At 43.6% G+C, this 14,947-nt stretch overlaps 1 protein-coding gene across 1 annotated transcript in view; it reads left to right on the top strand.

Moving 5' to 3' along the window:
* The window catches only part of VAT1L (vesicle amine transport 1 like), a 146,835-nt gene extending 135,560 nt beyond the window's left edge, over window positions 1–11,275 (top strand). The window contains exons 8-9 of the mRNA XM_026012498.2: window positions 6,546–6,629; window positions 8,677–11,275. Coding sequence (XP_025868283.2) covers window positions 6,546–6,629; window positions 8,677–8,775 — 183 coding nt within the window. The 3' untranslated portion in view covers window positions 8,776–11,275. The remainder of the gene's footprint in view (window positions 1–6,545; window positions 6,630–8,676) is intronic.
* Window positions 11,276–14,947: the final 3,672 nt, after the last annotated feature.

Here is a 14,947-nt window from a genome sequence, read left to right as displayed (position 1 = left end):
GTTGTTAATGTGAGTAATCTTCCATAGATGACAGTGGTAGATGTGCTACTTAATTATAGTATTACTCATTCCTTCCTTTTCAAACCTTTTAATTTATCACCTAATAGGCACAGTGATCCATGGAATAACCCATCTTAATTTTTTTCCTATTTTAGGTGGCTAGGCTTATTATTATTCATAGCACAAGCCAAATGCTTTGATTATTAAGTGGTATCATTTATACCCTAATGACTTTTTGTCTTTCACACCATTCAAAAGGAAATTGAATACCGTGAAACATTAAATGAGATCCCAACAAAGATTGAGCATTGTTAACTCTCATTACTCAAGTGTGAAAAACTGACTACTCAGTGAGTAACTGGAGGTAGAGAGATATTCTAGATTTGTATGGTCAGTGTGGCCACCGCATCCTTGGAAACTCTTTGAAATATAATACCAAAGGCCCTAACCAAACTTGCCAGCACCTTGCCCTATATTCACATTTGCTCTTCATCCTCATGCCCACTGGTTTCTTTTCAGTCTCTCTTTTCACATTCTGCTCCTTCCACTTGGAATGGTCAGTCTCCTTTTTTGTCTTAGTTACTTCCTACTCATCCTTTAAATCCCAGCTCAATTACCATTTCTTCAGGGACGCCCACCCTGATCTTCCCAACCAGATCAAATTCCCTACCCACCTTCTTTTAACACCATTTTAGAATTATCAAGTAGCAATCTTACATTTATTCGAATCATTCTTTGATTGCATATGTCTCCCATAAGACCATGAACTTCATGACAGCAGGGAATCTTGTAGGTGTTTACTCACCGTTATCTTCCTAGGCTTCCAGAAGCCGCAACTCCTAGTTCTACTGCAGACAGAAATAAGAATGACCGTTAACTACTGTTCCTCTGCAAACATGGTCTGAATCAATTACATTTCCCCCATAGGTCATGCTTGAATACCGCTTTGAATGCCAGTGGACTTTGCTGGAGCATGAACCCATGGTAAAGGATCAGCTCTGATGGGCTGCAATCTGTGGGGGCTAACTAAACAAATCAAGAACACATTTTTTAGTAGTGAGATTCTTTTTATTATGACTAGCCTATCTAATAAGCAAACAAAGGCACTGTATACCTCTGCATTGAGTACCTCGGCACAGAGAAAGCATATCTGTTTCATCCATTACTTTATACACAGCTCCCAAGTAGGGCTTTGGCACTGTTGAATGAGTGACTGCATGAATAAATGGATAGAATAGCTAATATCATTTAATATATTAAGAAGGTGAAGAGTAGAGATGATGTAACTTGCTGGAATGACATTGCTGAGTTAAAGCAGAGCCTAGGACTCAGTGATGATCTCACTGCCTCCTGTGCCATTCACTTGGGATGGTACCAAGGAAAAGCTCACGTAGCCTCTGTGTGCAGGATCTTGGCATCTTGAGATGTTTTAATGAGATGACTCAAATTTCCTCCCACTGTCTGGATGGGATACCACCTCTGGCTGGGACAGTCTGAGTATGCCCAGAATCCTTCACCCTGGAAAATCCAGCTGCTACCACCAGATCTGGCCAGCCGCACAGCTGGCAGTGGCATCTCAAACTGGATGTGAAGGGACCATGGCCCTGATTACAAACAGAATCCATTGGGCCACCCAGGCAGGCAGCACTGAGGAGGCCACCAAGAGGCATATGGGTTAGATGAAACAGAAACCTCCTGTGTGGCTCAGCTACGTGGCATCTCACTCTCTCCACATACCCGCTTGCTCATTCATTCATTCATTCATTCTGGAGGTTATCATATGCTAAATACTCCAGTGCCCTGGGGTCCCTTTGCCCTGTCCCACCATCTGAAGCTGCGCTCTCCAAAGTTGAAACATGTTGTAAATGTAAAATACACCCTGGATTCCAAACACGTAGTACAAAAGGGGGAAAAAAGGAATATAAGATACTCATTAAGACATTATTACATGGGGCATATACTTAAGTGATAATATTTTGGATAGATTTGGTTAAAGAAAAAACATTATTAAAAGTAATTTCACCAGTTTCTTTTCACATTTGTTAGTGTGAGTAACTAGAGAAATTTTAGTACTTCTATAGCTCATTTCCTATTTCTGCTGCACGGCACTGGTCTAGAGAATTGTACTGTAGAGAAGAGGGGCCAAGTTCTAAGCCGAGGGCAAGGGTGACATTACTAGCTGGCCCAGGTTGTGAAGGGAGCTCAAAGGAGACTCGGCCCCAATTTCAAGGGGCAGGGGCGGGGGTGCAGAGCAGCTTTAGAAGGGTTCACATCTAAACCAGCCACAGGACAGATGTGAGTTAGCTCCAGGACTCCAGGAAGGAACCCAATCCATACAGAGGCACAAAGATGAGAAACCCAGTGAACTTCAGATAAATCTCCAGCAGCAGGAGTGAGGGCGGTGTAAGAGGAAAAGAGAGAAGCCAGAAAGAGCAACAGGCAGCAGCTCCTGAAGATCAAGTCCAGGGCTGTCCAGCAGAAGTACAACGCAAGCCACACGTGAAGCTTTCAGTTTGGTAGTAGCCACATTCAGAAAAGAAAAAAAGTGAGCAAAACTAGCTTTAGTAGTATGTCTTACTTAGCCCAGAATATTTAACCCACGATCGTTGCAACATGTGATCGATGTCACAGTGTCTGTTCTGTCTTAAGTCTTTGAAGTCGGCCAGGTGGTTTACACCAACAGTGCGCTGAAGTCTGTGCTGGCCTCGTTTCTAGTGCCCAGTGCCACATGTGACTTGTGGCTACTGTGTGAGGCAATGCAGGTCTACCAAGCTTTCCCTGAGTCCTAAGGGAGAGAGTTTTAAGCAGAAGCGTACTGTATCGACAACTGCTAGCCAAAGAGACAACCAGTAGCTTTCTGGAAGTTGTTGCCACCACCTTTTGGTCACTGTCACCTACTGAGGTCCTTCAGTTTATAAACTGGTAATTTAGGAGCAAAGTCTCTTGACCTTGCCGTGGATTTCCTGGAGGGCAGTTCTGGAGTGTGGACAGCAGAGCCCTGTCCTGGATTTCGTCCAGACTCTGGGCAAGGGGAACCCGCTCTCTCCGTTCCCAGGTGGTTCGAACCATCACCTTTTCAGATGGTGACCTGGGACAGATTCCTTAGATTTCTCACCTTTTAGGTCTCTCGTCTATGAAGCTAGGTTGTGCAGATAAAAAGAAGGGATGTATGTAAAACGCTTCATACTGTACCTGATAAAGAATTGATCAACAACTGGTCATTTCTTTCTTTCTAAGCTGTCCTCAAAAGGTCTCTTGCACGTCTCCAAGAGCAGCCTAAGAGGATATAAACTCAGACAGCATGGCTGGGGATCAGACTACTTCAGTCACCTCTTGGAAAGACTCCTACCTTTTTCTCTACCCCCCACAAAGGAACTTCAAGGAGTCAGTTCATTTCAAAGAAGAAGTGTCCCCAAAATATGCAGATTAGAGTCAGCCCTTCAGGGGGCTTTTTTGTAACATCACAATAAGCTTTAACTGGTAGGAAAACAGCTTTTCAGTTTCCCTGGGCTCTGTCTAGTTGGAGATGCAGCACAAAAATTGTTCTGGATCTCCAAGGAGTTTCCAGGTGCTTAATGACTTGCCAGGGTAATAAACAACTGAATTCTGGGAAGTCATTATGTGAGACTTTACCTACCACCTTCCTCTGCCTTTGAGAATTAAATGAAACACAGTCTGCGTGGAACTTGGAAAAAACATCAGTTTTGAAGTCTTCACAAACTTGCGTTTGAATTACAATTCTGTCACCGATAGCCATTATCATCTTTGGACAATTTGCTTATATCTTTGAGCATCAAGGTACTTACCTGTAAAATGGGTATAATATAGGTCTCGCAGGGTAAGAATTGTGTATGAAAGATAAGAAGGTTAGTTATCTCTTGCTGCATAACAAATTATCCCCAAAACCTGGTGGCCAAAAATAATATTTGTGATCTCATTTTATGTGGGTGAGGAATCTGGGCATGGGCTCGCTGGGTCCTTTGGTTTAGGATTTCCCAAGGCTTCAATCAAGGTGTCAGCTAGGGATAAGGTCTCATTTCTGGGCTTCACTGGGGAAGGGTCTGCTTCTGAGCTCTCCCATTGGTTGTTGACAGAATCTAGTTCCTCGTGGGCTTTTGGATTAAGGGTAATGGCTCCTCACTGGCTGGTGGCTGGAGGTCTTTCTTAGTTCCTTGCCATGTGGGCCTCTCCACAGGGCAGCTCACAACATGCAGCTTTTATCATCAGAGGAAGAAGGCAGGAAGAGTCAGAGAAAGAGACTAACAGGCAGAAATCAGTCTTTTATAACCTGATCTTAGAGGTGACATCCCATCACTTTTGTTATATTCTACTGGTCAGAAGCAAGTCAGGAGGTCCAGCCCACACTCAAGGGAGGGAGATTACACGGGAGGGTAAGTGTCAGGAGGAGAGGATGGTTGGGCGCCACTGTGGAAGCTGTCTGCCATATCTTAAATTTCTCAGTAAATAAATTCTGGCTATGACCAGACATGACAGCATTTTGAAAAGCAGTGTTCACCGCAGAAATAAATCTATTGGCATATGTATTAGGGTCAGGAAATTTAACAATCATATGACGGTTCAGTCTATAAAAAAGGCTGATTCCAACCAATGCTAGGTTTTCCAAAGACTATATTTAAATATGCATTTAACTTATATTAAGTACTGATTTGAATTTGATAACATGTTACCAAATAGCAATGTTTGGAGTTAAAAGGCACTTATTTCCCCTACCTAATGCTTTATCATATATATTCAAATCCCTTTCTAGTTATTTTAGTATGTCCATGTTTTTACGGGGATATAAATAAAAATATGCATCTCAATTTTCAGTTAGCAATATTATAAAGGCTTTTAATCCTGCTGTACATTCTTTATAATTAGCAGCTTAATAGCAACAAAATATTTCCATTTCATAGATAAATGTAAGAGCCATGGTTTACTTAACCATTCCCTTATTCTGTGATATATAAGTTGCTTCGGTGTTTTGCCATTAAAAGCAATGCTGTGATTGAGTGTCTTTTGTGTGATTAAGTTTTTTTTTTTTCCAACAATTTGAATTATGTCTTTAGGATAAGTCCCAGAAAAGCAATTAGAGTATGCACATGTAAATGGCTCTGTCAAGTTGTTATCCAAATGAGAAGACAGCTTTGGGGTTTTAAGCAAACACTACTCCATCAGCCCCAGTTTGAGTTCCTCAAAGACAGACATCATAGCAAAAAATTAAAAACAAAAAACAAAACATGGCATCTAGCCTATGAGGACATTTAGTGAATACTTTGTGGACTGAATGAGTAAACAAAAATATTTAAAAATCTGAGACTGTAGGAAAAATATTTAGGCTAGATCTCTTGTAGCTTTGTTTTGTTTTTGTTTTATTTTGTTTTGTTTTTTAATCAAGAGATGCTGTATTTCCATTTAGATTTCACTAAGAGAGAGACACTTGGGTGCTTCAGTGGTTGAGTGTGATCCTGGGGTCGTGGGATCGAGTCCCACATCGGGCTCCCAGTAGGGAGCCTGCTTCTCCCTCTGCCTGTGTCTCTGCCTCTCTCTCTGTGTCTCCCATGAATGCATAAATAAAATCTTTAAAAGAAAAAAATTGCAGTAAGAGATGTGGAGGACCTATTCATGCCCAGCACTGGGTAGTGTGGCCCTTTCCTTATCTCATTTTACCCGCACAGCGCCCCCTCCAAGTCCATTTTCCTCACAGCCACGGAGTGAAAGGCTAAAGCATCAATCAGATGAGGGCACACGTTGCCCTTTTTTTAGAGGGGCTTGGTCTGACAGGCCCCTATCATATGAAAAGGAATCTAGGCCTTCTTCTCTGGGTAGACTACTAATTCTGGAAAAATCTCTACTTTGGTGGAAACAAAATTTCCACCCAATAACCAGGACTAACTGAAGGGAATTTTCCTGAATATGGTTTAGCCTAGGCAATGGGTTATTTTAGTTAAAACTATGAATCAGAGTTATATAACATTTTGGTAAGCAGGATCACAAGTGACTTTGAAAAAAAAATGATATTGCTGGTCAAAATTTACTCTGGCTGATGTGTCCTCTGTCTCTTAGAACTACACAGTCCTCTCCTCTCCACCACCCCCCGCCTTTTTTTTTTTTTAAGATTTTATTTATTTATTCATGAGACAACAGAGAAAGAGAGGCCAAGACACAGGCAGAGGGAGAAGCAGGCTCCATGCAGGGAGCCCGACGCGGGACTCGATCCTGGGTCTTCAGGGTCACATCCTGAGCCAAAGGCAGTCGCTCAACCTCTGAGCCACCCGGGGTGCCCCCCCACCTTTATTTTTAAGAAAATTTCGTCTTATTTCAGGAACTACCAGTTTCATTTCTTAGACCCAGAAGACTGAGCTGCTTGCACAAGCTCAGCGTGCGTGAGTGACACAACCGGAATGTCTTCGCACCCTGGCCCCCCTCCAGCGCAGCTTGGCGGCTAACCTTGAGCCACAGCCCCCCAGGTGGGCGGCGAGTGGCGTCGCTCCTCCACCTGGGCGCTTCTCCCCCACCCAGCGCTTCTGCTTTTCTCCTCTCAGGTGAAGGAGGCCATGCAGCGGATCCATGACCGGGGGAACATCGGCAAATTAATTCTGGATGTGGAGAAGACCCCGACTCCACTGGTGAGTCAAAAGCCGAGGGATCCGTTCAGTTCAGCAGAAGAGGGCCTGCCGGGGCAGGTACGGGGCAGGTAGAGGGAAAGCCCGCAGTTCTCGACCAGCCTAATCAACTGATCCTGCAAATGAGCCATTAGTCACAAAGCTGGGACGCACGCCGAAAGGGCAAGGAAGGTGCCCATGAGAGCATTTGAGGAGCAATCAGAGGGCAGTCAGGAAAGGAGCGGATAATCGACTTGTGTCGGTTACAAGGGCCGTCTCTTGGCTGCCACAAGTGGGAGGAATTCCTGGTAAAATCTAATAAACTCACACTCAGTACTCGGAGGAGGATGCCACCTGCCTCCGAGATGCCTCCTGATGATTGCATTGATTTTCGTCTCCTTTCATCAGGATGATACCCTTACACCCATGGAACCCACCAGGCATGAAGCATGTCACGCTCACACCCAGCCCCCTTGCAGTGGCCACTGGTCCAGGACAGGGGGCAATGTGGTGGGTGGTCTACACACACAGCGCCCTCAGACCTCCTCCACCTGAAGCCCGGCTCTGAGCTCCTGTGGGTGACCCTGGGCAGTCATTCTGCTACTCCATCTTCAGTACCCCTGGCTGTAAACTGGAGATTGGTAAATTCTCACAAGTCGGGTAGAATGATACACAGGAATTCATACTAAATCCTAGGGAAGGCTTAACCAAGAACATATTTAGGAAGAGTCTTTTGTTTGCTTTCTCACCTGTCTAGTCTCAACTCTGCATCAGACGTTTGTAAAAGAGAAAGAACTAAAATCTTTAAATCTTTGCATGTTTTACCACGTGTGGGTTTTTTTTTTTAAGTGTTTCCTTGGCTTTTGTAACCATTAGGTGGTTTGGGAGTGATGGTCATTTCACTCAATGAAGGATGGCTTCATGAGGAGGCATTTTACAAAGTGCAAGTGACTTATAACAATAGGGACATTGTTCAGCGAGTGCTTACTAAGTTCCAGGACTGTGCCGGCAAATGTCTGAAGGCAGATTAGGGGGTGAGGCTAGGGTGAAGGGGGCTGGGTCACGGGTCTTCTGTGCACCTGTGTTGTTCTTAAAACATACAACCAGCTCTATTTTACCCTGTCTGTAGAAGAGATCTAGAGCCATCCTGGACAGTGTGTTGCTTTTAAGCAGGATAGTTGACATCAGCTTCCTGTCTGTATCCATAACACGTGAGGTCCTACTGGGACCCCTGCGATTTAGGAAGGCCTGTTTGACCACAGGGGATTTTCATCAGAGCAGGAGTGGAAAAACCCACCTTTGAGTGTAAGAGCTCAGAGCCTGCTTTGGCATATGCCAAGAGCCTTGCTCCTGAATCTAAGGAGGGCTTTTATGAGGCTTTGGGTAGAACCAAACTCCACATCTTCACAGAAACAACTTCCAAGGGAAGAGTGTAGACCGCAAAGTAGACAAACATGCATTTGTTAGCATTGTTTTTCTGACTTAGTAACTGACAGCACCAGGACTTAAACCCTGGCCAGTCTGTGCAGGGTATGCTCTCTCGGCCCACCCATGTTCCCCCAGTGCTGACCCCTCTGCCTGAGAACCTCTAGTGGCAGGAGCATGTTGGGCCAGCATGTCCAGAACTGGCCAGAGATGATAGGGAGATGACCCACCTTAGCCATTCCCTGGCTTCTTCTCCCTCATGCAGGGCAACTGTGAGGTGTGTCCCTCATTGGCTCCCAGTGGTCCCCAGCAGGACTGAGCCCCAGGTGCCCACAGTAGGAGCCTACTTATTAACACATCCCCGTCCTGACTACCTTGCCTTTTCTGTCCCATCTCCTCCCTCCCCACCTGTGCTTCCTGGAATCATCTCCCAAACTCCAAATGTTTGCATTCAAAGCCTTATCTCAGAGTCTGCTTCTTAGGACACCCAACAGAAGATGGCTAGCAGCACACTGCCTTCCTGGGGAAGAAAGCAACCCTAACACTGAGCTCTCAAAGAAGTCCTTCCCAAGGGGCGTCCTCAGATACTTGAAGAAGGTAAGAGACAGACTGCAGACCCTCTAACACATCCTCTGTTGAATTGTAGATGGCCAATGACAGCACAGAGACCAGTGAGGCGGGAGAAGAGGAGGAGGACCACGAGGGTGACAGCGAGAACAAGGAGCGGATGCCCTTTATCCAGTAACCCAGGACCCAGACAGGAAAATGTGAAGGATGGTTTGGAACAAGAGGAGCCGGTTGAGAAAGCTCTTCTGTGCCCCAGTGAACAAATGCTGTAGTCCACTGTGTGTTGTGTTTGTCTGCAGTCAGCTGAGCTAAAAAGCTGTTGATCACTGTTGTTTTTGACATTAAGTGCCAATCCCATTCCATGCAGTATTATGTCCCTCCCCCATCTGTGTATTACACTCTCCCCTCTCTCCTACTTCAAAACTATCCATCTTCGGGTCCTTCTTGAGCAGTTCTAGAACAGCCTTGCAAATTAATACAAGCCCACAGGCCCAATGCCTACGAGACCAGTCATGGGCAAAGACAAGTGTGGATTGAAAGGTGTTATCATAAAAGCACTGTCCAGATTGTAGAATTCTTCGGGCCAATGACACTTTTTGCTGCCAGCCACCCATGATTCTGACAAGAGCACTTGCCAATGTGGCTGGCAGAACGAGGGTAGGCCAGGAGGTGCTTTTATGAACCCATATGTGTAGGATCTCTCCAAATCGTACTTTCCTTCTCCCCATTTAAGAGGCAACTTCCTTACATTCATTTAGTTTTTTAATGGTCAAAAGGTTAAACCACTCTCCTCGCAGCCTCCAATGCTTGATCCCTTCGCTGGTTCTTAATCATCAATACCGGAAAGTAGATATGGATTTCTCAGGATAGAAGATGGGTCAATAGCATGAGTTTGAGGATCAGCCACAGAGATTTCTCCTCTGAAACCAGGTCTCATGAGCAAAATCTTTCCCCACCATATATATTTTCTTTTAATTTTAAGAAAACTCCACATGTGTAGGACTATTTCAGAAGTCATTACTGAGATTTGCCTACGTTTGCACACGTGCCATGGGCATTACTGATTTTGCTCTTTTCATTTCCAGGTAGTGAGCAGCTACCTTTACCAAGGATCCCCCAAGGAAGACCTCCCCTGTAGACCATATTTGGGAAAAATATTCAATGAGTATCTCTTTTCTTGCCAAAGCATGTTCTGACATGTAACAAACTCTAGTGATACAAACCGGTTGATGTTCAGTATCTGATGCCAAATGTGCAGTTCCTCTCCTCTAAAACATAAAATTATGGTGCAGACTCTTTGCAAGCCCCTGCTTTTTGGAAATCAGGGACCAAACTACTTGATTGTATACCCTTGTCGAATTTTCCAGCTCCTAAACTCTTAAGAAACCCCACACCTGCCCCACCAATACTTGACATGTCATGAGGCGAACAGTTCCTGTGGAGGATGAAGGAGATGCTCGATGTCTCCACAAGAGCACTCCTCATTCCCTCCTCCCACTCCTTATGGCTCAAAGAGTGACTCCTTCACTCACAAACCAAGCTGGAGACACAAGGAGCCCGCATGATTAGCACCCCAAGTCACTTTGCCTTCTAAAAGACCTTGGAGGGCTCCCTGATTGCCCCATCTCTCCACCAGTGAGCCTTAGGGTAGACCCAACTCTTTCCCCAAACAATGGGAATGAATGCATTCCAGCAATTACCTTTCTATTTCCAAAGTCCTTTTGTAACAAATGTCACCTCATTAATCATGTTCTTTTTTCCTACCCTGAGCTTGTGATGATGACTTATTTATGCCAAATATTTATCTGACAGGAGTTTCTCCTCATTGTGAATGTACTTGTAAAATATGAAGACAAGAAAGGGTGCTGCCATCTGATGAGCAGAGAGATGAGAGTATCAGAAAAAGACACTCACATCATCTTTTGTTCGTACCCCAGGGCTCACCAATATTTCATTTCTGGGCCATTCAGAAAGATAATGTGGAGGTTTATCCCCACCTCCCCCCAACACTTTTGCTAAATGCTGTATTATTGGTCATGTTTCTCCCATAACCAAGCTGACAATGAGGTTTTAAGAAGAACCACAACCCAAGTGACATTCCTGGTGAGCTGGACAGAGTGGCATTTTCTAGGGCTGGGGTAACAAAGAGCCATTGGCCATACCAGAGCTGTCCTCTGCCAAGGGAGTGGGAACTCTGCGTGCAGAATCCAAATGGCCTTTGTTCTATCCGGAGGAGAGGCATTAAAGAAAATCATGCTTCCCCAAATCTGTTTTTCAACTAGCAAAATCAATAGTCGTCACAAATTATGGCAGTTGGTTAAAGAAAACCCTTTGGTCTCTTCAGAATACAGAGTGAAAAGAGAAAACTAGAGTTTGACTATCAAGGTCAAGTTATGCTGCGAAGAACAGGAGAAAGATAATGCCAAAATTAGCCATTTAATGCACTCTCGTTTTAAGCACCTTCTTTCTGTCACGTGATTGGTTTTCTGAAGGAAGTGTAAGAAAGTCTCAGTTTGCCTTAAAGGAACTGTGAAGGCTTCTCTGTCATTTAAACTTGATTGGAGTGAACTGAAACATTGTCTAATGTATTTGTGGCTTTAGAGCTTTTGTTACATTGTGCCTACAAAGCAAATTATGTTTACATAAAATATATAAATAAAGTATTCAGCATAGCATAACCTCGCCTGGCATTGGTGACTCCACATAAATAGTTGTTGGAAAAGCAGCCCCACTATTAAAAATGCAAGGAGTGGGTGACTAAAAAAGAAAAAAATTAAAAATATGTGATAGAAGAATTCTCAAATGAGAAACTAAAGACTGTGTAAAGGAAATAGGAGTCAGGATGAAAGAAGCCTTTAAAAAAATATTCAGGGATCCCTGGGTGGCGCAGCGGTTTGGCGCCTGCCTTTGGCCCGGGGCGCGATCCTGGAAACCCAGGATCGAATCCCATATCGGGCTCCCGGTGCATGGAGCCTGCTTCTCCCTCTGCCTGTGTCTCTGCCTCTCTCTCTCTCTCTCTGTGACTATCATTAAAAAAAAAAATAAATAAATAAAATAAAATAAATAAAAAATAAAAAAATATTCAAGTTCCCTCAAGCAAGAAAGTAAAACCACTAAATAAAAGTACTATTGAAGACATCGTATAATAATAATGGCAATAATTATAATGGCACTTATAAGGCACCTACAATATGCTGTTAAGAGAGCTGTATATATATAAACTAAAGTTAAATACTGTATACAGTAACTTTCCTACCTTCCCAACAGCCCTAGAGGCGGGGTTTATCATTACACCCATTTTATAGGTGACACGAATGAAGATTAAGGTTTTGCACTTGGCCAGGATCCCACAGCTCGTAAGTGATGGGGCCAGGATTTTGAGCCAAGCTAGAACCCATGCTCTTAACCACCTTAACATGCTTCTTGGCTTAAATAGGGTGAAATATGATGCATCTCAAATTACCATCCCTTGTTCCCTAGAAACTCTTCAGGTATTCCGTTTCCTCTGATTTCAAGGATATGTTTGTAAATTTGTTTTGCTGTATAGCAAATACTATGCATATTAAGAAGCTTTTTTTTTTCTGGCTCCATCCCAGTGTTCAGTGAGGTGCTGATTTTAGAACTCACACATCTTTCTCTCAAAAAACAAAAACAAAAGAAACACCTCACACATCTCAACCATTTTCATTTTCATGATCCTCAAGGTTATCAAAGAGATACACAAAAGTAAATCCCCAAGGCTAAGATTTCATGAAGGAGGAATTCGTGATTAGGGAGGCTTCACTGTGTTAACCATATTCTCAGCAGGAAGCCAAAAGAATAGAGCTAAGCCCCATATTAATAAAATGCCACATACATAAACCTGAATTTGCAAGGTAGAAATATTACTCACATTGTCAGTGAAATTCCTTCCACAAAGGGTTTTCTTACATATTCTAATTTAATGTTCATGTATCCCACTTAAATCTTACGGTCTCACTTAGCCAGTGTTGGTACACCGTCACATTTAAACACAGCCCAGCACCACTCTGAGAAGGGGGAAGAAGTGAAGCAGTTGGAAACAAAATTCTTTTCAGCAGTGTGAATGAGCTTTGGGTGGTAATGGAGGTAAACCTTTAAAAAGCTGTTTGGGGCTGGGCACCAGGGTGGCTCAGTGGTTGAGCATCTGCCTTCAGCTCAGGTTACGATCCTGGGGTCCTGGGATCGAGTCCCACATCAGGCTCCCTGCATGGAGCCTGCTTCTGCCTCTGCCTATGTCTCTGCTTCTCCCTCTGTGTCTCTCATGAATAAATAGTCTTTTTAAAAAAGCCATTTGGGGCCATAGGCAAACATTTGTGTAGAAGCCAGGAGGTGAGAACATCTGAAGGGCATAGCGAGGAGTGGAGAGTAGAACAGTGTAGCTGAAATATACACATGGGGATGGAGTGGAAAAGGAGGAAGGCAGCATGGGAAGTCAGTACCACGTGTGGAGGCCTTTGAATGCCAAGTTGATAATCTTGGATTTCTGTGGAAAGGAACAGGATGTGTGGTGGTGTTGTGGCATGAAAGTTTGGGCATGGAGGTGATTACCAAGAGTGAATGTGGGGTTCAGTGTGATGAGCAATAGGAGATGAGCCTAAATGTGGTCCCACTTAGACATCAAGTACCTCATACCCTCTGCCCTGCTTCATATCCTCCAGAATCAGACACTGAGTGTCAGAACAAGGACTTGAGTGTCAGCAGTCTTGGGAGGCTTCCCAAGAAGCACAGCTGGTGGGGAAGAGGAATAGGGAAGAAGCCAGTTCAGGTTATGTTGATGAGCAAGTTACCACTGTGGGAGAGGTAAACAGCCCCTATAGTTGTTTCATTTGAAAGGTAAAGAAGTTGTCCCATTTGTCCATCAATTCCAATGTATCATTGGTAGAAGGCTGCTTCTAACAAGTGTGTTGATTCCCTGACGCACTTGACCATCGCCTTGTGCGAACCGTGCACCAGACAGTGCCCTCAGATGAATTGCCACAAGAAGACATTAGGATATATGGGAGCAGCAAGGGAATTCAGAACAGCTAAGTTCCCAAAGCTCCTACTGTGACTCTTCCAGGGAATTTGCTCTTTCTTTGGAAGTCACAGGGGGAAGCTGTTGAGGCTTTCCACTAACCATACTCCAGGCTTACTAAGTACTTCCCCACTCCAGCTATCCCATTAGCTCATACCACTCTTTCTGTTTTGCATTTGTTTTGTTAACTGGTCTCTTGACTTGAAGAATATGGTTTCTGCGCAGAGACAGCCAAAATCCCTGCCCCCCACCTAACCTTCACTGTGATGAGTTCCTTCGTTGGGGTCTTCCTGCCAAATTTCAGGTCTCATCACTGGGGCCAGAAGATCTGGGGCTCTATGTTAAATGAAGACATATTTGTTCAACAGATTTTTAATGCACATTTACGGGGCGTAGGACCCTATTCCAGGCCCTAGAAATAGAAAAAAAAGTAAGACACAGACCTTTCCTTAAGAAATTCACAGTCTAAAACCATGCTATACAATAAAAATATGAATATGAGCCACACATATAGTTAAGTTTTCTAACAAATTTTAAAAAGTAAAAAAAAATCATTTTAATATTCTATTTAACCCAATATACAGAATGTTATCACTTCAACATACAGTCAATATAAAGATTATTAATGAGGTATTTTACATTCCAATTTTCACACTAAGATTTCAAAGTCTTGTGTGTGTTTTAATACAGCACATCTCAATTTGGACTGAACACATTTCAAATGCTCAGTAGCACTTGTGACTAGTGGCTTCCATTTTGACAGACAGGTCTAGAGAATGGGCAGAAATGGACACCAATATATGCAAAGAGACAATATTAGGGGGGCAAGTGGGAGCACAAAGTAGAGAGGGGTCAACTCTATGATAAAAGAGGATGTCAAGGAAAGTGTACACAGAGGAAGTGATGCTTGAGTGAGGACTTTTTTTTTTTTTTTGAGTGAGGACTTTTAAGATGAGTGGCTGTTGTTCATGAGAATAATGTACTTAATGCACATGGCATAGTGCCTGGTACATAGTAAGCATCAACATTGGCTTCTTTTCCCATTTGCTAGTGCAGGGAAAAATGGGATACTTGGGAAATAGTAGCTTCCTTTTTTTTTTTTTTAAAACAATAGAAAATACGTAGATCTCAATATTTCACCTCTAGATTTGTGTGGGTTTTTAAAAAGATTTTATTTATTTATTCATGAGAGACACCGAGAGAGAGGCAGAGACATAGACATAGACAGAGAGAGAAGCAGGCTCTTCGAAGGCAGCCCTACACAGGACTCGATCCCCAGACCCTGAGATCACAACCTGAGCCAAAGGCAGATGCT

This window comes from Vulpes vulpes, chromosome 12, assembly GCF_048418805.1.
Source record: "Vulpes vulpes isolate BD-2025 chromosome 12, VulVul3, whole genome shotgun sequence".
Classification (NCBI taxonomy): Eukaryota; Metazoa; Chordata; class Mammalia; order Carnivora; family Canidae; genus Vulpes; species Vulpes vulpes.
This window is presented reverse-complemented; position numbering and strand designations above follow the sequence as displayed.